The 24,751-nt window shown below is 39.4% G+C and overlaps 2 protein-coding genes across 2 annotated transcripts in view; one reads left to right on the plus strand and one right to left on the minus strand.

Moving 5' to 3' along the window:
- Positions 1–658: 658 nt before the first annotated feature.
- tmem276b (transmembrane protein 276b) lies at positions 659–13,125 on the plus strand. Its single transcript, XM_005931393.3, has 4 exons — positions 659–1,544; positions 4,386–4,499; positions 9,103–9,240; positions 9,485–13,125. Exons 1-4 carry the CDS (start codon positions 1,148–1,150, stop codon positions 9,733–9,735), a joined length of 900 nt encoding a protein of 299 aa, XP_005931455.1. The 5' UTR covers positions 659–1,147; the 3' UTR covers positions 9,736–13,125.
- Positions 13,126–13,284: 159 nt separating this feature from the next.
- gas2b (growth arrest-specific 2b) overlaps positions 13,285–24,751 on the minus strand; it is a 23,865-nt gene continuing 12,398 nt past the window's right edge. Inside the window, exons 3-8 of the mRNA XM_014336498.2 lie at positions 23,234–23,343; positions 22,544–22,685; positions 20,586–20,649; positions 19,608–20,172; positions 19,406–19,513; positions 13,285–14,525 (exon numbers count right to left, since the gene is read on the minus strand). Coding sequence (XP_014191984.2) covers positions 14,304–14,525; positions 19,406–19,513; positions 19,608–20,172; positions 20,586–20,649; positions 22,544–22,685; positions 23,234–23,343 — 1,211 coding nt within the window. The 3' untranslated portion in view covers positions 13,285–14,303. The remainder of the gene's footprint in view (positions 14,526–19,405; positions 19,514–19,607; positions 20,173–20,585; positions 20,650–22,543; positions 22,686–23,233; positions 23,344–24,751) is intronic.

Here is a 24,751-nt window from a genome sequence, read left to right on the forward strand (position 1 = left end):
GCTGAATCTATGTCATGAAGTATTAAGAGAATTCTGAAGGGAAAAGAGGCATGCACATGTGACATTATAGGTAGTTGGGTAGTAAAATGTAAAGTGACGTTTCTGCTTACGGGGAAAAAAATGAGCCTTACAACTTAAATTATATATATTAATTCATAAAGGCCTTAAGGGAATTCAGTCTATGTTCAATCTACTAAAGTCATCATGTCATCAAGACATGTTTTCTCCTGGGGTGCCCAGATTAAAATATGTGCTTGTCCTGGAAAGTAATGTTTTGGGATTGTAAACTATTCTGTAACAAAGCAGGGGCCCAATATAGAGTAAATGAATCTTTAACAGATTTACTCTTGCTGCTTGCTGGACCATTATCTAATACATACATGCAATACACACAAGTATATATATATATATACACACAGACACACGAATATATATAGCTCTATTTGTACCTTTATTGAAACAAATTTAATTGTGTTGGAACTCGCTTCTGAAACACATGTGATTGTGTATCAGCTGGCAGCCATCTCGTGAACATTGCCTGGATGGCTGAGTTATGAAGCCCAGTATAGAACAATTATCACTTAAAGCATGTCACATCATTTCTACACTGTGCATCGTTTCTGCTGCTGTGCAGGAACGCAGTTGTGGGAGATAAATAACAATAAATACACACATAAAAAAAACGTAGATGATTCTTAATGTGAAGGATCGGTTGCACACTGCTCAGCTGTGACTCCACAGCACCTGTCTTTTACACGTTTAGTGCAAAAGGTGACTATCCGAGCATTAAAAACCAGCACTCCCCCACAACCGAGCTGCTTTCTGTCTGCTCCCCCATCCCGCAACAACCTGGAGGAGAGAGAGCGCAACTACATCACTGCCCCTGCCTCCTCCTCACAGCGTTGGTCGCCATCCATCCCCTCTCCTCCTGTACCATAACAGATGGTGGGAACAACATTGCATTCACCGGGTACCACAACAATAGACCGCAGCATCTAGTCCGGACATCACTGGCCTTTCAGCACCATGCTCCCAGCGCGGGACTGCGCGAGGTTGTGAGTGCCGTCGTGATTTATTTCACGCGGTATCACCACGGCCACGGAGGAACCTTCTTGCGACTGTTTGGGCTCTCCGTCGAGTGGGGAAGATGGCCGCTATGAAAATATTAACGGGCACGGGGCTCTTCTTGGCTCTCTGCGCGCTGGGGCTGCTCGCCATGGCGATTTGCACCGATTATTGGTACGAGACGGACGCGAGGAGACATCGAGAGAGGTGTAAAAACTATGCCAGTAAGCGAAACGACCCGGGTTACATCTACATTTCGAGCCACAACCTCCCCCTCCAGATGCCTCCAAAGAGCCTGGAGAGGGAAGGTAACGGCCCAGATGCTGCTCCTGTCTTCAGGAGGAAGCGGCACTTTCTGGCCGGGGCGTCTGCCATGGAGTCTCACTGTAGCCGGCAGTTTAACTCCACCATCTCTGGTCTCTGGAGGAAATGTCACCGGGAAGGATTCGACCCGGAGACCGAGGACCTCATTTACAAAGGTAAACACGAGCAGTCTGGAGCCTGGCTTTTCTTGTGTGCACCACCAGGCCGTGATGCTCAGCGATGAGCTCACCTAGCCTGACACACACACACACACACACACACACACACACACACACACACACACACACACACACACACACACACACACATCCAGAGGCCTCTCACATCAGCATGTCTCTGCTTTGACATTTTATAAAACATGAGGATGGCCTTTTGGAATCTATTGTGTCTTTTAATTTAGCGGGTAATTTCGCTGTCCATGGTGCTAAGTCTCTCTCTTTCTCTCTCTCTCTATAATATTATTATAACAAGAGGATAGTCTTGTCTATAAGAGCCTAAGCGGTCTAGTAATAGTCAATATGATAAATAAAACAATTTCAGTGTGCACCAGAAGCTGAATCTTTCATGCAACTGCTTTAAATATTAGGCTACAGTAGAGACAACTCAGTGCACAGCCATCCTTCAGTGAACAACAATGAAAAGCTTTGTATCAGGCCTGATGTCATACCTGGAAAAGAGTAAGGTCCTGAAACTGGGGGACTTTTTGTGGTCCTTGTTGTTGTTGTTGTTGGTTAGTGTCACAATAAAAGTAGATCAGCATGGCTAAAACAGATCAGTAAATAACATTCATTTAGCCACAGCATGCTGTACTGAAACCAATTCACACCAAATCTAGCAGCCTTTTAGATACCTTGCAGTAATTCTGTTACATAATACTTCCCACTTTCCTCCCCCCCAACTACTATAACTACTGCCACTTATTTTACAATTAAAAACCATTTAATTTCACGAATAACACAAGATTTCAGGCTCTCCAATGAATAATTTACAGTGCATTTTCTTTTCTGCTCTCAAAAATCATCATATTGTAAGAGCAGTGCACTTACATCATTTCAGTGTTCTGTTAATGTTTCACTGATTGCCCCATTGTCCTGTAAAGGCTGACTTTATGGCATAAACACATTAGTGCGATGTAGTTTTTGCAGCAGCAAGTAACTCTGATGAAGCTTATTCAGATTTTGTCTCTGAATGGTTGTGATTCAGTGTTCTGGTTATTTCAGGCTGTACTTTGTATTATTATTTAACTGGACTGCGTTTCTTTTTAAAACATTTGAGTTTTAAACGAGCACTATTATGTTGGTTATGAGCTGTGTTCATGAGACCATGTCCACATCTTGCACTATGCATGTTGACAGACTAAACACATTTAACTTATGTTAAAAGTTCTTGCTGCTACTAGCCTCCATGCCTTTGGGATATTTACCATACTGAGCTCTTATCAGCAAGAACGGAGGTGCAGATTAGAATTGGCTCAATTTCAAGCATAATAGAACTTACAGTATTTACTATAAGTACCTGCAGAAGTAAATACTGTATGCAGTCTAAGTAAATAGATTTTATTACTCCATTTAGATAGCCCTGTCTGAGTCTTAGGATCATCTTTAACTTCAGGTTTTATAGCTTCACATTCATTTATCATGTTTTGTGCAAAGAGTGGTACAGATGGCATAGAAGAAAACTGATTATTTATAATGGTCACTGGCTATAAAGCACCAGCATTATGTGGAGAATAATAACATGTAAACCAAACTATGTCTTTATTCGCTGCAGTAGCTCTGCTTTGCCATTGGCATGTTCACTACAGTGACAATGGATACACACCAGAAGCATTACGCAGATTCGTCCGCTGTTATTACATTTAGATCTCACGAATGTATGTAATTGAACATCAGAATTGTGCTAACGTTGTTACTTCCTGCTCAAGCAGCCAAAATGTGATTACTGTGCAATCAGACGTCAACCAGTCTGTCAGATTTAAAGTGACCTTAATTAAACTCTGTCATCCTGCTTGAAGGCAAACAATAAATGATAATAACACAAATTTTAAGTGAGACAGTTTACAGAACTGCACTCGGAATCAGATGAAAAGAAAGGTCAAAGCTGCAAAGCATTTTAATAGTTGATTGTGTCTCATCTGGGAGATTATTTTCTTAATTAATGCAGACATTTCTGAATGCATTTCCAGATCTATACAGAGTATTAGGAGTTCAAAATCTTAATTTGTTCACATAGTTTTTCAGCATATGTGGAACAGAGTTTACCCCTATAGATGTTTGGACTTAGACTTTCACAATATGTGACACCTTCAAAGATTCCTTCACTTGCGTTATCAGATTAAAGCCGGGCACCGATATGCTTACGAGTAATAATCAAACTCATTGTACCGTAGCTGTGATAAATGTCTGATTTGTCCCATTTGAACTCACAACAAAGCAAAAAGGAGACTCAGGGAGGCGTCAGTCAAGCACAGTCCGGTTCACTGATCACAGCTCCAGTCATGAAGCTAAATTAATTTATGTTAATCTTCAATAGGTGTGTGGGACATTTAATGGCTCGCCAAGTATCCACAATTTTCCTTAATATGAGATCTGATATGAAAAGCAGGATCTGGATTATAGACTTTGGTTCCCAAAACCAAATGCAAAAATCAAAATAGATTCACTTTAAAAGCAGAACAGTTAACAGTTGTGGCTGTCGGTGGAATAATCCATATTCCATATTGTTTCCCTAATCCCCTCCCTTAATAACAATGTAGGAGTGGTTGGGAAAACAAGGTTAATAAGGCCAGCTCAGAAAATTAAAACCCAGTGAGGGTGGAAAATAAATAAGAAGCTTTTCTACCATGTTTGCATACACACATTATCTTACAATCCCAGAAGTAGGGCGAAGGTTCAGAATGCAATTCTTACTTAATTTTCTTGCTTGTTACCCTCTTACTTACTTGAATTAAAGGAATTTGTCCTCCAGTTACAACTGTTTCCATTTTCTTCTGCCAGGCATAATTCAGAGATGTATCCCAGTCAAGTATCACTATTCTTCGTCCATCTTACCGCGAAATTTACCCATCAACATCACAAAGACTATACGGCAGGATGAGTGGCATGCACTCCGTAAGTATTAAAGTTTTTGTCTTTATGGAGCTGGTGTTGGCTGTGTTTGTGTTTGGTGATTGACTATCTGGTTTTTGGAGTTATTCATTAATACACATGTATTTTTTCTACAAAGAATTTCGGTCAGACTCGAAAGGGTTTGGCATTGTAAATAATTGCTGTCTGATCTATACAAGCAGACTGATTGCCAAAACATTACAGTCTAACTCAGCAAGTCTGATAAGTGCATCTCATCTGTGACGTTTCTTTTTGTATTGGATACTCGACTCAGCTGGTTGTCATCTGGTGGCATTCTTGATATTATCTTGAAATTGCTGATCTACAGCAACAATTTCACTATTTGGAGGGAATCTAAATTTCTGTTTTAAATCTCTGAGGTTCTGGCTGGACTCTGAAGTTAATGTGGATTTCTGTTTATGTAGATGCGAACAGATTTGTTATTTTAACTGATTTATCACAATTATTTGCTGCATTATCACAAACAGATTGCATGTCGTTGCCAATTTGAACCCATTCAATCACAATCTGATAGCAGGCTAATTCCATCGTACTGCTGTTCAAAGTCAAAGTCACACAGCAAGTGACTGCAAGTGGTTTGCTCATGTAATCTACATCTTTGAAGCATGAAGATTAGAAGTTTATTTCACACAGTTTCCAGCCACTGTTTTTCCTAGTGTGATCATAGCATTACTAGACTAGCTTAATGATAATTTAAAAAATAAAAAGAGAAAATTAAATAACAATCTTTTTTTAGTAATGGGCTTTGTTTTTGAGTGACATTGGTGTGCACCAAGGCACTGTGTTGGGGCCTATGTCTTTTTTTCGTCAAACAAATGTCTCTATTATTACCAAATCAAAATAACACCATGTTGCCAGCTAAAGAACTGCTGGAAGTCTTTCTCACTTTTTTCTCACATTAAATCACATTTGCTTCTGTTTAATGAATATCAATACTCAACATGATGTGTAGTCGAAGGGAAAGTGGTGTTTTTTTATTGTTTGTACAACAGGATTGCTTTAGTCTTACTATTAGTGCTCTGGATTTATCATACTGCTCTTAGCATCTACATAACTATCACATACAGGCTCTTAATCATGCAATCCATAAAAACAGCTCAAGCATGCAATATTTATTACTAAGTCCTGAAACTGTTGACCTGTGAAACACCAATGAAAAATCAGAGCTGCATGAGAAAGTAAAGGATGTTTGCACATTTAATCAAAAAAAGAGAAACAGCAGCACACCTGCTACCACTAACCACGCTAGTTATGAAAGTTATCCCTGTTTTAGTCGTTGTTTTGCTACTTGAATCAACACACATTTCTTCTCTTATTTAGTGTCACTGTTTTCAGAGAAAAAGGAACTCACTTTAGACTTGCTTGCACAGCACTGAATAGCAGACAAAAATAGGAACAGGCAGTGGAACATATAGCAGCTTATCAGCTAGATATTTCCCTCTGGAGGTGGAGGAGACCCAAACCAGAAGTAAAAGTTGAACATAAGTTTGGCAGGTGGACACAGACAAACACATTTTGTATTGTGCTCTTATTTATTCTTTGTACCGACAGACAGTTTTACTGTAACTACCATTAGCTCTGCTTGTTAAACTAAAATTGATCCACTAGATGAAAGATGCCATGTTCACATAACAGTGTTTTCATCCTGTCAGTTCTTGTCAGCCTCAAACATGTCAGAAACTATTTTCATGTGAGAGGCAGTGACAAAATTAATTAGTTTTAGCAAATGAAGGTAACTTGAGCACTTCCAGAGGCTAATGTGAATTTTATTTATAAACTTTTATTAAATCATTGCTGATTTTAATAGACTCCAGCGCCCCCCGTGACACTGAAAAGGATAAGCGGAAGCACATGGATGGATGGATTGCTGATTTTTTATTAAAAAATTATGTGAAAACACATTCAACAACAAATTCAAATAGACATTTTTGTTTCTGTCAATACATTTTATTGTGATTTTTATTTGCCTTCTAGATGTCATCAAATATTAAAAGATACAACTATACATACAAGTACCCATACTGTATAAATGCAATTTAAATAATGGCAAAAATGTACAACTGCGTATAACACCAAAATCAAAATACTGTTCTTATACCTTACAGCAGCGGTCCCCAACCTTTTTTGCGCCACGGACCGGTTTATGCCCGACAATATTTTCACAGACCGGCCTTTAAGGTGTTGCGGATAAATACAACAAAATAAAACTAGTACCGGTACCGAAAAAAAGAAGATTTATTCATAACACGTGAAAAGACCCAGGAAAACCGAGTAAACGATAAAAACGATAACAAAATAACGCTGAAAACCGATAAAAACCCTGAAAACCATACATTTCACACCTGAGCCTCAACTCTCGCGGCCCGGTACCAAACGACTCACGGACCAATACCGGTCCGAGGCCCAGGGGTTGGGGACCGCTGCCTTACAGTACAGATATGATGATATAAGTGTGGAAATATTAAACATAAATATGTTTTTTTTTGTCTTTTTCCCCCCTCACTATTTCAAATGCATTTGCAAAAGCCACGTCTTTTTTCAGTCTTGCTGGAAACGTTTATGTGAAATAATCTCCTCGTGCTGTCATTCCCTGCAGTCTTTTATAAACCTATAAGCCTTAGCAAGATGCTCGCTTCGTCGCAGTGGATACTTATCCATTTCTGAATAATTAAAATACCTATATTTACCACTTTTAACACATAGCTGCCTATCAATAGTAAATGTGTTGCTGACCTTATACTGACCTCACGGTTATCAGTGTTATTAACACAGGGGCTTCTTTTCTTAAACCTCCCCTTTAAAAACCCTTGAGTAGACCTGTACTTCTTGGCATCCTTGTATCACGGTACTGTGAAAAGCACATCCTCACATGAGTCTGCAGACGAAATACAATTTTATTCAGTTTCTGTTCTTCATGACAGCCGAGAGCACCTTTAGGTTAATATGAGATAGTGAGTTGCCAGACCTTAGATTCCATCAGTAGTGATTTCCAGTATCATGTTCCACTACTTTTATCTTATTGCCTGTAGGTGTGTTGTTTTATATTCAGTACGGGTGATACAGTGCGTTGGTAATGCAGAGATGTTCAGTTAAGATGAGTTAAAAATACATCCTTGCATTTATTCTTGTTATTTGTGTTCTTGCTATATTTTTCCATTTTTATTCTTGTTGTATTTTGTTGCACGAGTACTAAATTTTTACATTAGCTATTAGAAGGCTCACTGAACACTTCATTTATCAAAGTTTAGAATTTTCTGGCAACTGTTTCATGGTTCTGGCTTAAAAAGGTTTTCTGTAAAAGTGATATCATTTTAATGCATTACAATTTTTTTGAATTGTTTAATTATATATGTAATTATTTTTACTAACAGATTGAATTAGTTTTATTTGTGTATACAGTGGGATCCTCATTTGATTTCACTGTGTGGATCTATCTAGAAGATGAGGAAAATAAGACTATTTCCTAGAAAGAACTGTGTATTGAAACTACGTAATGATGTCTTAAAACACTTCCTCTTCTAACACAGCAGGTTGTTTCAACACGAAAAAGCAGAAAAAGCTGTCCTAAAGCAGATAGTTTAGCACGAAATAAAGTTCAGTTAGAGCTTTGAATTCACTGATTTCTGATTTTTGAATATTATATTGATCTATATTAAGTTGTTTTATTGGCATTAGTTAAATCCTTGACACACGAGTAAGTATATCATAGCATACTACAATATTAGTTCCTCTGAAAGACGAAACTGGACAGCCAGTTGGTTCCGTCACAACTTTGCTATTGATAATACAATTAGAAGTAAACATTCATTGGTAACTTTATTTCTAAGTTAGCATGTAGCCTAGTTTACATGAAATTGTTGATTGGATAGGTGCTAGCCTCACTTTTAAGGCTGCTGTGGAACTCCAGGGATTTGACTTTTGTATTCCCAGTAACATCATTGTACAATCTATAGTTTTGTCTACACTATCATGGTGATATTGTTTCTATGCCTGCCTCTTGACTCATGCTTATCTTAACTATTATCACAGAGTAGTTGTTACTGTCCTACTCTCCTGTGTTTCTTGTATCTTTGTTCTAACTGTGAAACACAGTGTGATTCTCCTGCCTCGCAAATAGAGCAGCAATGTATAAAGTTTATTTACAAGGCTCTACTGCACGATGTCTGATGACATTTTAATATTAGCTGTACTTCCTGTTCACACAGTTTGGAAAAACTGAAAGACTTTGCTGCCTAAAAAAGGGAAAACCCCATCAACAACAACCAAACAATTAAAGCAATGTTGTTGTTTTTTTTATTTAATTGGATGATTTTAAAACATTACATGTCTATATCTACCCTGGGAAATACTTTTCATAATTTATGACCATGTATAATGTCTCTTTGTATTAGGTTTCTGCCTGTCTAGCAGTCTGTCTACACTTATGTTATTGCACACAGGTGTGTCATGAAAAAGAGATCTTGTTCTCAGTGATGCAACGTGTTTACATAAGGAATTCAATAATAGTAATAATAATACTTTAGCTTTAGTATTCAGTGTCTGTAAGTTACGATTCCCTCGGTGAAGTTTTCGTTTCTGCTTGCAGATCTAAGAAGAATGACAGCTGGCTTTGTGGGCATGGCTGTGTCCATCATTCTTTTCGGGTGGATCATTGGAGTGCTGGGATGCTGCCAGCAGCATGACCTCATGCAATATGTAGCTGGGCTACTCTTTCTCATGGGAGGTACTGTGAGAGCACATATGCCCACATCCACACACACGAATGCATGCATGCAAAATCCAATTTTATTCACTTTATTTATTTATTTGATGACAGCTGAGAGCACCTTTGTGTTAACATGAGATAACAGTTCAATGTCCCGCAGTAACATGATTCTCATCCTGCAGTAAGATGCAGAGTACATGTAAAAATTCAATAATCGATTGAAAACCATGTAAACCAGTCCTGTTCTCTTCCACTCACACAGGAACATGCTGCATCATCTCATTGTGCACATGTGTGGCAGGAATCAACTTCGAGTTATCCCGCTATCCTCGCTACATGTATGGCCTCCCTGAAGACATTAGCCATGGCTATGGCTGGTCCATGTTTTGTGCCTGGGGGGGCCTCGGTCTCACATTGCTGGCTGGCTTCCTCTGCACCTTGGCTCCATCCCTGAGTACGCCTGCCACTCGCACAACCATCCACAAGCCGAGGCAGGAGAACGGAACCGTGTGACAGGGGCGTTGTGAAGCGATTGAACCACCGAACGCACAAACACACCCTTCCAACCTTGATGTTTAACTCTGAAACAGTTTTTGTCTGATCACCATCTCACAACACCCTCAGCATCGCCATCCCCCTTCAGTGTTCAGTGTGCCTGAGTTGTGACAGAAGGAACAAAGTAACGGCAAATTTCACACACCTAATCTTGAAAATCCCCGAGGGACCTCCGTAAAGGCCAAGAGTGACACCCACAGCAATGTTTGACTGGGACATGGCTCTAATAGCACAAATAAGACTTTTTTTCTTTTGGTTTTGATTTTTGAAATGCTGACTTTATGATGATCTAATGGTGACTGTTTTCTCTGAAGAGAAATTGTCATAAAATGGTGCTCTCTTAAATACATAAAGCCACACACAATCCCACACAAGAGACACATTTACACACAAACACACGCATACACACACACACACAAACACAGACACACACCAGCCTTTCCACATATGCTCAATTACTATGGATGAATCATGAGAGATATCCAGCAAAAGGAACAAACATCAGGCCAGAACATCCTGTCAGCATTCCTCTGTCAGTCGAGTGAAGTGTGCTGTGTTATTGTTCGTAATGGAAAAAAAAAAGAAGAAGAAAAAAATTTGGCACTGACTGCCCATTGCCTATCTTTAGTATAGCACACTAACTGATATCAAACATGAGCCCCAGGGCACACGTCTACAGCCTATACTGGGTCTAGCAGTGCGGTCAGTATGATAAAATACACAGAAGTAAAATTTTTGCCTTCCAGAGCAAATTGTTTGACACTTCTTTGACAATTATATATGTACAAATGCATCTCAGTGTAGATCCAGATCATTGTTTGTGTAAAGTAGATTTTGAATATTTGTTTTCTGTTTGCTCAGAGGCAGTGATGGCCGGCAGAGTTCAGTCGATTACCAAGTGAAAGTAATGCAAGTAAGCAGGTAAATCTGAGTAAAAGAAACACAGCATCTGCTGCACTGTCATGGATCTGACAGACCGGTGTGTTTGCTGAAGGCTGAATCATAACCTGACAGCAAGAAAAATTAAACCAAACTATGGAGGAGGTATTTGATTGCTCCGCTGTTTAACCTCATATTGGCCAGTCCTTCTTTTCTCTGAATAGAAGCGAATTAAGCAATTTTAGAAGAGAAAGAAATGCAACTTCAGTGATGCCACTAAAAATACAAGCACAATCTGCACACAGAATTCTCATCTGTACTAAGTACAATAACAGACTATATCAAACATTAGTGGAAGGCCAAACTATCATCATTTAATATCCTGCAATGTTAGTTTTAATATAAGGAAAGGAGCACAATAAAAGATCATTTCTGTGATGGACCTCATTGTCCAGCAATCAAATGCATATTGTGAATTTAAGAGTTGTTTACAATTTTTTTTATATGGATGTTAATCTTTAGAAAACAACAACAAGAACAAAATTATAAGTAGAAAAAATCCTGTTGAAGGCTGTGATGCTTGGAATTCACACAATGACTGATCATTTTAGTAAAAATATATTTTGTACCAGTAAAATGCAAATGTACTGTGTACTAGCTAACAAAACAGTACACTACACATTGTTGTGTGTGAGAGGAACAGAGGAATTCTTCATTTTTGTCTTACACCTCCAAATCCGAGGTCGAAACAAAGCACCTACAGCAACATATGCCTAGACATGTGTCTCGAGCTGTACTGCAAATACACATTCAGTTTGAATTATTTAATTTACACATCGAAAATAACTAGACTGAGAAAACTTGAAATGACAAGTATCCATAATAAGTCAAATTTAAGGAATGCGTTCTTGGAAACTTATTTTTGATTTGAAATACACCAGGTTTTCTGTATTAAGTCGGAAAATGACATATTCCATAGTGTGCAACATGGTTTGGACAATGTAAAAATGTCTGAAAATAAAGTGTAGGACTTAAAGCTGTTAAATATAAAAGGAAAAACTATCACCCTGTTAACACTACTGGGCGAGAATAACCCACAAAAGCCATTTGGTTTTTGTTTTGTTTTTTTGTAACGCTGTAATTTTTTGTTCCCGAGTCACTAGAGGTAATATATTTTAAAAGGACAAAACTCACCACCTCCACGATCCATGACTACATGATACAAGAATATTACAGCCATGATGTTTTTATAAGTGTTGATTGCCTGAGATGAATCATGAGATATTCTATCAGCTATGTCAATTAACTCTCTTAGAAAAAAAAAGGTGTTATAGTGTCTTAACAACACTGTGTGTGACGTTTGGTCATTTCACCATCACCATCAATGAGGAAATGAACTGAGGCATGATAGAAAACTGTATCGCCAGTGTCTTGTTGAATCTTTGCACTTTGCTGCGTTTCATGATTTAGTGAACCTGAAGTCTTAAGCTGGTGGCACTATATTTGTTTGCAAGGTCACACAAGGGAGCAAAAGATGATCAGAGCATGTAACAAGCACCCTGTTGTGAGTCCGCGTTTATACAGTGTTGTGAGGTCAGGGTCAATCGGCCGAGGCTCTTAATGTGGAAATGTTTCCACCTGAAAGTAGGGCATACTATAAATATGGAAATTTTTTATATCTATGCTCGCTACACTGCTAACTGACAGAATGCGACGCTGTGTGGTGTTTTAATGAAGTTTTAAGTTTGCACTTAAACTGAAACACAGTAATATACTGTAAGCAGTGAAGTGTAATGTATATGTACATGGTGAAAGTACAATGTGTTGTTCTGACTGAAGCACAACTGCACACAACTCTTTTTTGCGTATTATGGGGGTGGGGAAGGAATTAGACTTTTGCCACCACTGCATGTGTGCAGTCAAAACATAACACATGATACATTTTGAAAGCACACAGCTACCCCCCACCCCCCAGCCCCCCATGTCTCAAATAGTAAATTTCAATGAACACCAACACAAAGCAGTGTCTGTGTTTTGAAGCTGAAGTTTTGTCATCAACTCAAAACAAAAGAACAGTAGCACACAGTAGCAAGATTTACAAAGCATTACAAAAAAACAAAAAACAACGAACGTTAGAGGACGGATGAGCACCGTGTAACAAGATACTGGAAATTGTTGTATAATCCAACTTTCATGAGAAACTTAGAGAAGTACTCTGCAATGAGAGATGACCCATGAAAATGCCACCATTAAGAGTGGCTCTCATTTCAGTAGCACAGCTATTATTTTCTACATTTATACTGGTTCCATCCACTGCAGATGTTACGTGGGGATAAAAAAAAACAAAAAACAAAAGCCAGACATTACAGCCTTGCATGATCTCATTACAGTTAGTTTCTTTCAATATATGAAAAAGTGTGTCCATTTTTAATTAGTTTATTTTACTGAAATAAAACATGTAATTATTAACATGTTGTTGCTTTCTGTCTTTGTGTTTGTGCCGGGACTCTGCAGTTCTGCCCTCCAAAGTTGCAGAGCTATATGTGAATCGCTCTGTTTTAAAAAAAAAAACAAGACAAAAAAAAGCACCTTTATCTTGAAAGTTTTAATATGTGACGATCCTCGTCTGTCTGAGGCAGCAAGATGTTTTGTACTGTTAAATCTGTAGGGTAGAGGTGCTTTCTGGAGCTGAACTGAAAACAGACAGTCCAGCTAAGAGATGAATGTCCAGGAAGGTAGGACACCATCATAGCGCCAGTGTTGACACATTACTTCCCCAACTAATCACCACGGCGGCAGTTGGCCTTTTGTCACTGAGGACATGGTGCCACCTAGAGGGAGAACTTAACATTTTGTGTCTTTGCTTTTTTTTTTTTTTTTTTTAAAAAGACTTGGATGAGTAAATCTGTGTTAAAAGGCCCAAAACATACAAATAACGTGAGAAGTAAGTAAATATGAAGCAGCATTAAGAAATCTTTTATTTAGTTCTTGCAATAGCAATCAAGTCTATATTTTTTTTTAAAAGTTACAATTATTTTAAACACATATTTTTTAGAAAAAAGGTTTAATTACAGGCAAACATCCAATGAAACTCAAATACACAGATGATTAAGGAATGTGGATGTCTAAAATAAAAAAAAAGTTCAAACAAACATAAACACATTGTGAGCTTGAGAAACTGCACAAATCTAAACATGACTTTACACCAGACACATTATTGCATAGAGTACCAAAAAAAACCCTTTTCCTGAAAGAGTGTTTCACAATGAAGTATATATGGAAGCAATGATGTACATCCAAAAGATGGTGCGCTGACAAAAATATCTGCGCTGCAATTTCTTACAGCTCACAATAAAGCTGCTGAAGCACAAATTGCAGCAGCAGGAAGCGGTGAAATTGATAAAATTGTTGCCATTTATTTGCCTCCTAACGCACTGTGGCATACGCAGAGTTAAGTAAGCTTGTAATCACAGTCAGTTGCGTACTTCACACAGCTATAAGAACAGTCACATCGGTGTATAAGGAGAAAAGGTTGGATTGTATTTTAACTTGAGGTAAAATGGACGTCAGCTGTGTTGAATCACTGACCTTGAACACTTTGCTCTGATTAGGTGAGAGTTCCCGCTGCCACCTGAAGCCGGAGGCAGTTACTTCTTGCCACGATAATGGGCTCCGACCACCATGTAACTGTCAGGTGAGATGTTCAAGTTGGGTGGCTTTGGTTTGTCCTTACAGAGCCTGACCTCAGATTTACCTGCCAGCACTGCTCCTCCTTCTCCTCCTCTGCAGGGGTCATGTTTCTTCAGGTAACTCATAAAGGTCTCCCATCCTCCACCCACTCGTACCATCACGTGACGCTCATTCAGCATCTGCAAAGGTGACATGGGAGGGAATGCTGGGTAATAAACTTTCCATATATTTTCTGGCTGATGCATTTCCAGGATGTTTTTGAACTCTCAAATATATGTTAAGCAGTGCTTCACACACACACACACACACACATAATCACATACACGTGTGTGTGTGTAGCACTGGCTATGAAAGGCAAATGATGTCTTGGAAAGCTTTGTCAAAATCTCATTAAGCCAAATGAAACAGCTCCTCGTGGAACCAGCTGAGCACACACATGCACACACACACACACACACACACACACACACACCGTGACGCACAATGGCGCACCCACACAGATCTGAAACACAAGCCACCTAGCAGAACTATTTTAAATGATAATAATTGCAGCGTTACCAGTCTGTCTGTTAACAGTAGTTACAATGAGGTCAGTCGTGTCTGAATCAACAAATCGTACACAGACAGCCGTCCTTACAGCTGAAAACCAACTGCTGCCATGGCAACTAATGCCACAATATAGAGCCTTGGAGAAAAAAAAGCAATGGAAGGAGAAATTGAGATGAGTTCGGCTCAGTCCCTCAACTCCCAGCAGACATTAACATTCCCAAGAGGTCCTGCAAAGCCATCCGTTGTTCTGTCAGCGCCAGCAACCCCCCCACCCACCCCCTGCCTTATCAGCAATAAAGCCTTCATTACAGGGCCATTAAGAATGCGATAATACAAGCAGATCTCCTCGCTTTATGTATGGAAGTGTGTGTGTGTCACGTGTATGGGATGAAAAAGAAATCAATGGTACAAGCACAGACACACGCACACACGCAGGCGGGAGACACGGGCGGCTTTAGAGGAAACTCCAGACGTGGTGCGTCTCAGCTGTTATCCTGCAGATTAAACTGTTGAGGTTGACAGGGGTCAAGTCTGACATCCTGAATAAACCACTCTCCTGTCACACTTCCAGGAAATATCAGTGTGACTGGTTATCATTCTCAAAATGTCAGTCACAATACAAATTTTTAAAAAAAACTGTCTAAACACAGTTGTTTTTTTCTTTGTCTTCATTTACTGTCACTGGACTTAACAATGGACTGTCTAAGCTTAAACGTATTAAAGTGAAAGATAAACTTAGATTTGTTATTTGATGTAGACTATAAATAGCTTCTGCAGTCTACTATTTTCTGGGTGTAATTTTTCAAACATGGACCAATGTTGTCAAATAAAAGACCAACTTAATCATCTAAGAAGAAAATACAAAAATGAAACAAGTCAGCATCTTTCTGAAGGAGATGATCTACCAAAGCCCTCTTTGTTATTTCAGGCTCCTTTATTTCTGTCTCTGTAACCCCCGCCCTCCTCCCCCTCCCTGCTATGTCTGCAGCCCATAAACTAACGTCTGGATTCCCTTGTGTCCTCCATCGATTCCCTCTCTCCCCCTCTCCTCCTGAAAGATGCATTAGTGTACTCAGGGAAAAGGAGTCCTCTATACACATGCCAGTAGGAGGCAGGCTTTAGCCACAAGCGCTGATTTTGATGCTGTGAGCGCGCTCAGTTCTTAAATTTAACAGCAAACACACAAATTGATGAGCCATACCGGTTCTAATGCCATTAATCTGTTTCGCCTGTTGTACTCGGTTTCCCCTTTACTAGAGATCTCACATCAGCGAGACCTCCTTATTGAATACAGGGTGTATGTCTAGGTGCAGACAGTATAATAGAACAGACAGAGCCATAGAAACCCTATAAGACAGCACATTGATTAGACCATTGCAGATTCTGAATGGCACTAAAAGGTCAAATTGAGATATCTTGCTAAAAATAACTCCTCATTCGCCAGAAGATAAAGCTTAGTGACTTTAGTTATCCCCAAATCCAATACAGTAAAGATGTTCATCAGATTGGACACACGTTCATGATTTGGAGGACAGTTTTGGTGATGAAGATTTGCATAATCTTAAATTTACCTCTACAAAGCTAATGTCGCTCACATAAGCCTCAGCTACATTATAATGTTTACTAAATCTGAGCTTACTAACAGGTAAAACGATGACAACAAAGGCAGTAGATTTGGTCCGAGTACAGGTTTCATAAATTTTTCACACATTCCTTGTTCATCATTTCTTCACGTTCCACTGTTATGTCAAAGGTCGGCTATAGAACAAAGACCACGTGGCTTCTGTTGAGTCAACGTCTTTCTCGAGAGCACTTGAGAAAGGAAGATGATGAAGTGTTTCTATGAAAACGATTTTAATCAGCTATATGTGATCATGAAAAAAAAGAGTGCTTTTTAGGTTCATCACTATATTAGCATGATGTGTCTTAATATTGTGAGGTGCTATAAATCTCTTTTCCTTCCATCAGCACAGCCAGACGGGGTCTCTGCTACAAAGCTGAACGAGAGCCTAATTGGGCAGAGAGAAGAAAGAGAAGCCTTCCTCTTTTTTAACACCAAAGAATAGCAAAGCACTCCAGGGCCAGCGTGATTGAATAGAGTCCAAAGGGAATAGAGAGAGAAGGGGAGAGAGAGGCGGGGTAGAAAGTTTACACGTGAGGAGGGGCGGTCATGCTCAGCCGCTCATTAACAAGCTGTCTGATTAAACCCATCGCTAATGACTTTGTCTTTGTAATCAATAGTATCTGCTCTTTAAAAAGGTCTGTACACACTGAAGGGTACACTCCCCTAGGAGCGACACGGGGGTTATCACGCTATATGGAAATGGAGGTTTATGGTGTGTTTCCCCACTCACGTGTAGGCAGCTGTGGGTTTCAAGGTAATGGATGGCTTACTGATCACTCTATTCAAACAGCTCATGTTTGTCTGCTTTTCAGCAACCGGGAAAAAAGGAAGCAGTGCAATTTATCTACAAACTAATAATTAGGGATGAAGACGTGATGCAGGTTCAAGGACAGACGTTATATCTGAAAGACTGCATAAAGAATGTGAGCACACAAGGCAGTTTTGATAGCATAGAAAAGCTTTAATCTTGCTTATGCATATGCATTTAGCCAGCCCATGATTTGGCTATCATGCATCTGTACTTCCTCAGGTTTCTAAGAAGTGGTGTTCCAACATATGTTATATCTGTTATGATATGACAGATATGATTCTCTAAATAGGAAGTAAGAAATATGCATTCTGACACTAATGTCATAATGTAGCTGTTGCAACAGAACTTATGCATCTAATAAATTTCATCTCCTGAACAAACACTGTGATCCAACCTGTGAGAAACCTTATCAAGATCTCACCTTTTAGATTCCCAGTGATTATTTTTATGTTAAAATGATATATCGTGTACTCAGAACATACAGCAAGCATCAAGGTCACATTTTCAGTTTTTATAGATGGAGGGATGTATGAAAGACACTGAAGTACATCTTTGTATTCAAAACCGTACCCACATACATGCACTCCCGAGTGGGCTGCCATTTAAAATGCGCACCAGGGTCATATCTTTGCAGAATCACCCTGAAAGAAACATGTTTATTTTTCTTCCAGGTTTGAACTCTTCACTGAAGGTCTATGTACTGAATACAATCATTGTGAGCCCATTCGTATCCTGACCACTGGTTGCCAAGCAACCCTGCCTCCCCATCCTTGAGCCTTCATAACACATGCATACAGATGGAGGATGTTTCAGGGAGGCTGAAAGACATCAGGGTCTCCATCCCAAGTGATGCAAATCAGTCCCTCTGACACATTGCACTTATTGCTGACTCAACTCTTGATTAAACATTCACACCTCATATGTGATTATGTGTTATCTGTGACAAATGCTCCCATTAGGTGTGGTTTATTATTTGTCTTTTGGTATCACAAAGCCTCCTGTCCTATTAGCAAACATACTTCAATATTTTATTTAAAAAAAACAACAAGTTAAAAGCATTGTCATCAAACTAATGCAATGTAAACCGAACTTCTATTAAAAATATATATTTACATACTACTTTATTATGTTTTTATACCCTTACCAGCCACTTTATTAGGTCCAGCTATTCACCTGCTCACTAATACATATCAGCCAATCAAATGGCAGAAACTCAGTGTATTTAGGAATATAGACTTGCTCAAGACAGCCTACTGAGTTCACACTGAGCAGCAGAATGAGATAGAAAGGTGATTTAAGTGATTTTGAAGGTGGTGTTGTTGTTGGTGCTAGACTGGGTGCTCTGGGTGTTTCAGGAACTGTTGATTTACTAGAATGTTCCCACACAGTCTTTACAGAGAAGACAAAATATTCAGAGACCAGCAGTTCTCTGGGTGAAAGTCAGAGAAGTCTTGTTAATGTTAGAGGTCAGAGGAGAATGACCAGACTTTGACCTGAAAGGAATGCAGCAGTAACTCAAACAGCCACTTGTTACAACCAAGGTATGCAGAAGAACATCTCTGAACAAGCAACACAATGAACCTTGAAGGAGATGAGGTACAGAAGTGGAACTACATAGGGTACCACGGCACTGCTATGTGGTCAGCCAAGAACAGGAAATTGCGGCTATATTTTGCACAAGGTCACCAAAAACCACTGTCCTCAAATGGCCTCCATAGCCACTGGATCTCAATCCATTGAGATGTCGTGGAACAGGAGATTCATATCATGGATCTGATAAATCTGCAGCAACTGCATGAAGCTATCGCGTCAATTTGGACCACAATTTTTCAGGAATGTTTCCAGCACCTTGTTGAATCTATATCATGAATAATTAATATAACTGTGGAGGCTAAAGGGGGTCCAACTCAGTACTGGCAAAGTGTACATAACAAAGGGTCAGAGAGTGTATTTACTGCTTCTATTATGTTGGCTAAATTATCTAAAGAGTTGTATGGAGGATCTCAAAGTTACTGCATGAATGTGTCAAAATACAAGTAATTTTTAGGAGAAAGGGATAACGGAAACATACTTACTCGTATATAAAGAACTTTGTCCCCAACACGGTAACAGCCCTTTGGTTGTTTCTCAACCAGGAAGGTGATGGGACAACTGCAGGGTGGATTTTCAATAATGTTTCTTACCTATTACAGATTCCACAGAGAAATCAAACTCAAAAAGAGTGTATTTTAAACAGTGTACCACTGAGATTAATTTCACTGGAAACAAAATACGCACAAAGTCATCCAAAATGCTGGTGCAGGAGCTCCTCCTGATGGTTGACTTGTTTGATGAGCGAGGAGTCAAGGCTGCAGGTGGGGAATTAGTGGGAGGTGTAGCTGTCGCACGGTGGGCGTTTATTGCGGTAAGGCAGACTTTGGTGGTGGATTCCAGGGTTTGGCCTGGTGAAGGCGCTGATAGCGGAGTTGAGGCAGATGTGTTAGTGGTGCAGGATGAAGGGAACAAAGGTGTTTGTGTCGAGACTGTGGTTGTATAAGGAGTACAGGATGAGAGGGGGGACTGAGGAGGGGATGAAAACATAGTTGCTGGGTTTGTTGTGGCTGATGGAAGATCAGAGGCAAGCGAAGCAGCGAGGGGTTCAGATGGACTGGTTGCCCTTGGAGTGAGGGGAGCGGGTGCAGGGAGAGGGGGAGAAGGGGCAGGTGGTAGGGATGGCTGGGATGGTGAATACAATGAGAGAGGAGGAAAAATGAAAAAAGGGGATGATGGAGATAAGCTCCCTGCCTCCTCCCTCTGCATCTCGCTCTCCAACTTAACCAACCCCGGTGGCTCCACGCCGTACCTGAAAGTGAAATTTAACAAAAAAATTTGCATTTGCACAAACAAATCAACACAGGAGAGAGAACATAGTGATTTTCACATCAAGGTGCTTAAACTCTTGGAGATACTTCAGCAGTTATCACTTAGTTTTTTTTTTTAAAGTGAGCACCTAATGCAGCTAGAAATGAAAACTTAAGAGGTGAAAAGTAATGAATGAGTTGCTATAGCAGTGAAAATCATCATCAAGGATAAACAGAAAATGAGATGACAAGAAAATTAAATATAGAAAAGAAAATTAAACAGGAAAACATGCAGCTATTGGCAGTAGAATGAAAACAATGATATAAAAAGAATACATTTCATTTAAGTGTAATGCAATCACGGTTTTATTTTTGGAGCTGCTCTGTGGATGGACAGTTGGTTATTCCTAGTTACCTGGCTGCAATCCGTCCCAGCTCCATCAGGCACAGGCACACCTCCCGAGGCTTCTTGTGGAGGACTTCAGGCAGCACATGCGTGACGTACAGACAAAGAGGATACAGGGGTACGAATAAAAAAAGGTCACTTATCTGAAAGGAAAGATCTTTCCAGAGATAAGCTTCTGTTTTTGTAAAAAAAAAAGAAAAAAAAAAAGCGGGGCCTGCAGCCTGAACATAGAGGATATGTTTCAGGAGGTATTCTGTCTCTATTGTGCATCTCTCTCTTTGAACCAGGAATTCCTCAGGGCCCTGGATGTGCTGCTGAGGGCATGAAGGCATGAAGTCATCAACAAGTAAGCCACTTCAGTCCATTATGGTTTAGGAAATAAAAATAACTCTACACTCAGTTTGTGTCAGAAAACATTATTATTAATTTGTTATTTGTCAAGATGACAAACGTTTGAGTCCAAAGACATCACATGAGCCACAGCATTCACTTATGGCAAAAAAAAAAAAAGTTATACAATCAGCAAACAGCTGCGTTTCTATTGACTCATCTGTTTTGACAAAAGAAAGAAGTTTATATCATCCCCCCTTTGTGTCACTGATGAAGTAAACTTAAGTCTGTCAAATTGTGGTAACTGTATTTTCCCACTTCCTTCAATTAATCAAGTGAAGTGGGTAACTTTGCCTGCAGGGGAGACTCATTGTTGCTGGTGGGGATTAGCCTGTACATTATCATTCCTACGCATCTGCCACCTTGCAGAGACATGCCCATCTAAGAAGTGCAAAATGTTCTTTCTTAGACTTACTTACTGCATTTAACTTGATTAAAACTGGTACTTCAATTGGACTTGACTGGAGTGAGATGTGAGATATGTATACTTCACTTTTTCTGAGTCACAAACATTGTATCACCGACTCACTGGACTGTTAATGTTTAATTTGAAACAATTGGTAGTAGTTTTGCAACTGTTACTATATTATTGTGCAAATGTTTATACATGGCAACACAGTATATAAGGGCAAAAAAAAGGATTTGGACTTGTTTGAAAGTCAATATTTGGTATGACCACTTCAATACAGCCTGAACTCTCTCAAGCAAGCTTTCTTGTAATTTCTTTAGGTCGTCTTCATGAATAGTTCTCCTGGCTTCTTGAAGGAAATTCAAAGCTCTTCTTTGGATGATAGAAGCTTTTTGTTCAGTTCTCTGTCAAGATGATCAAACGCTGCTTCAATAATGTTGACGTCTGGGCTCTGAGGAGGCCAGTCCATGGCTGACAGTGTTCCACTGTGTGCACCTCTATTGAGGTATGCTTTTACTGCACTGGCAGTGTGTTTTGGATCACTATCATACTGAAAAATGAAGCCATTGCCAGTCAGACACCTTTTCAGTGCATAGTGGATGGATGATTTGACTTTTTTGTGGTTATAATTCTATCAATTTTGACAAGATCTCTGACACGGCTGGCTAAAATAAAGCCTCAAAGTATCACTGGGCCTCCATCATGTCTCAGTGTCGTAACTCTCTCTCAAATGCTAAGGATTTCAAATTTGGATTCGTTACTCCGTAGGACCTGTTATACTTTATTTTCAGTCCCGTTCTTGTGTAATTTGGCATGCATCAGCCTTTTCCTTCTGTTTCCCTTTCTTAAGAATGACTTCAGTGAACAGTAGATGGAACTAAAGGTCCAGATGTATCTCTTAGGTCCTGTGTCAGATCAAGGTCAGGACATGACTTTCAGATACTGTTCATCTGCTGTACAGTTTTGTTTTTTTAGGCCTACCGCTTCTTCTTTTGTTCTCCAATTGTCCAGTTTCTTTAAGGACACACTGCACACCATGCTGAGATACAACATGTTCATGTTGATCAGTAATGTGCTGTAAGTGCTGTGAGGCATGATTCACTTGAGCCTTGTATTGTTAAAAGAAACAAAGGTCTGAATTTCTCTGCTTCATTAGGTCTTAACTCACCCAAATCCTCAGACTCGAAAAGGTAAGCCTCATCAACACCAATCTTTCGACACCAGTAGAGGAAGTTGGCCGTGTTGTCCCTGGCGAAAAATGATCCAGAAGTTGCATCAGCTCGCCAGTGGATCACTCTTCTTGTGAAGACCTGTGATTGATTGTTTTCAACAAGCACATTCACAGAGAAGCAGTGGAAACATAAGCTCTCATTTCTAAGAAGCACACTGACTGGCTTTATCCCGGATCAGTGTTTCAGGGTACACAATGGATCCTGTCCAATGATCAACAATAGAAAAGCCTTCTTTAGTGAGTTTGAGCATAAACACACTGAGTGGAAGAGACAACTTCCTCTCCACTTGCATTATGCCAGCATTTGGTGTGCAAGGAGGGCATATCAGGGGTAAGATCTTTACAAAGCACGACTGTAGTAAGGAGAGGCTTACTGAAAGAAAACATGAATAGACATAACAGACATAGACAAGCACTGAATGAAATGCCAGACATTATCACTGCCAACGTCGGACCTGACCTAGTTTCTACCTGAACTCTGACTGTTCTTAAGTTAGATTTCATTTGTTTTGTTTTTATTTTGTTGTTATTAAAATGACTCACATTACGTGTTTTTACATTAGTCTTATCTTCTTTTCCGTTTGGTGTGCAAATAATTGTGCACATTACTTTGTGTTGTCACATCACCTTGCCATTGTTGTTGTGCATCATCTTGTCCTGCAGCAGCTGAGCCAGCTCACAGAGCAGAACGCCATTATCCAAACTCTCCATCAGATTATCTGCTGTGAGGTCCACTCCTGGGCAGAATTCACACATGACACACAGAAATGTCACAACTGTAACTCAGGATTGTTTGCTTTTTGCTTTACTCAAAAAAAGATCTTAGAAGTCGATCAAATATGTTCCTCTATTGTTTTTTCCAAGAGGATCTTATCCATTTGTTTTCATAAGAAGGATTCTTTAACAATCAGATGCACTCAGAATAATCCAATATGAAATCGGTAATTCTGGATTATACTGTAGCTGAGTGAAAGTGAACATGGGTGAACCAAAGTTTGAAATAATAATGACATGATTACATCAATTTTTTTCAGTCATTATGTTTGATTCCAAACATAATGACTGATATATTCACACATTGTAAATAGTGTTAATAATATCTTTTAATACTTTGAATTCAGATTGAGTTTTCTCTAATCCACACATTTCTTTTAAGTTGGCAACACAAAGATCTAGTAACACCTTGCTATCATGATTGACTACAACCGTCAGTTTCTTGTTGTCAGCATAAAAGGATTTGTTTGACAGCACTTATTGGATTGACTCAGAGCAATTGGAAAGTCCAAGAAACTCAGCGAAGAGCTAAAAGGATTATGGATTTACACATAATAGGAAGGTCTCTTGGAGACATTTCTAAACTACTGCATTTCAATGCATTTAAGTACAATTTATTCAGATGTGTCACCACTCTGCCAAAACTGTCACTTTCAGATGAAAGGAAATTGGTTTGGATGTTCAGGAACACCAAGGTTCAACCCTGCAATGAACTGGGAACTGCAGGAACACCAGAATTATTTTCCACAGTGAAGCAAGTTTTACACTGAAATGGACTAAGAGAGCAAAGACCAAGAAAGAAGCATCTGCTCAGAACTGAAGCTTGTCTGACATTTGGATAAGCCAAATACCTTCTGGAACACTGTACCAGCTGTCAAGGACTGGAGGATGACTTCCAAATTCTTCAACTTCACCTCAAATCAATAGACCTCAGTCTTATTGAAAATTTGTGTAATTTCGACCAAATATCAAATATTGAACCAGAATTAAGCCAGAAGCTTGTTGATGGCTGATTGAGGCGCAACTTGCATTTAACATTTGTTGGGCGTGTGACTGTGTGGATTAGAAAAAAAATCCAAACTAAATTCAAGATTTTGTAGCCATGTTTTGTTTTGAAAGTATAGTATTATAGCTAGACTGAGTCCCAGCAAAATCTAAAGGTTATCTATGGATCATCCAGTTGAGTACTGCAGTGCAATACTGCAATATTTTTTTGCAATGCTTTTTATTACAGTTAGTTAAGAATTCTGCTGCAAGAAACAGGGAAAACGAGCATACAGTGGGGCAAAAAAGTATTTAGTCAGCCACCGATTGTGCAAGTTCCCCCACCTAAAATGATGACAGAGGTCAGTAATTTGCACCAGAGGTACA

Source organism: Haplochromis burtoni, unplaced genomic scaffold (genome assembly GCF_018398535.1).
Source record: "Haplochromis burtoni strain Fernald_Lab_line unplaced genomic scaffold, NCSU_Asbu1 Contig_59, whole genome shotgun sequence".
NCBI classification, from domain to species: domain Eukaryota; kingdom Metazoa; phylum Chordata; class Actinopteri; order Cichliformes; family Cichlidae; genus Haplochromis; species Haplochromis burtoni.

Coding starts and splice junctions, on each gene's coding strand:
- tmem276b (XM_005931393.3), top strand. CDS start 1,148: ATGGCCGCTATGAAAATATTAACGGGCACGGGGCTCTTCTTGGCTCTC. Junction 4,500..9,102: donor GGATGAGTGGCATGCACTCC/GTAAGTATTAAA, acceptor TTCTGCTTGCAG/ATCTAAGAAGAATGACAGCT. Junction 9,241..9,484: donor GCTACTCTTTCTCATGGGAG/GTACTGTGAGAG, acceptor CCACTCACACAG/GAACATGCTGCATCATCTCA.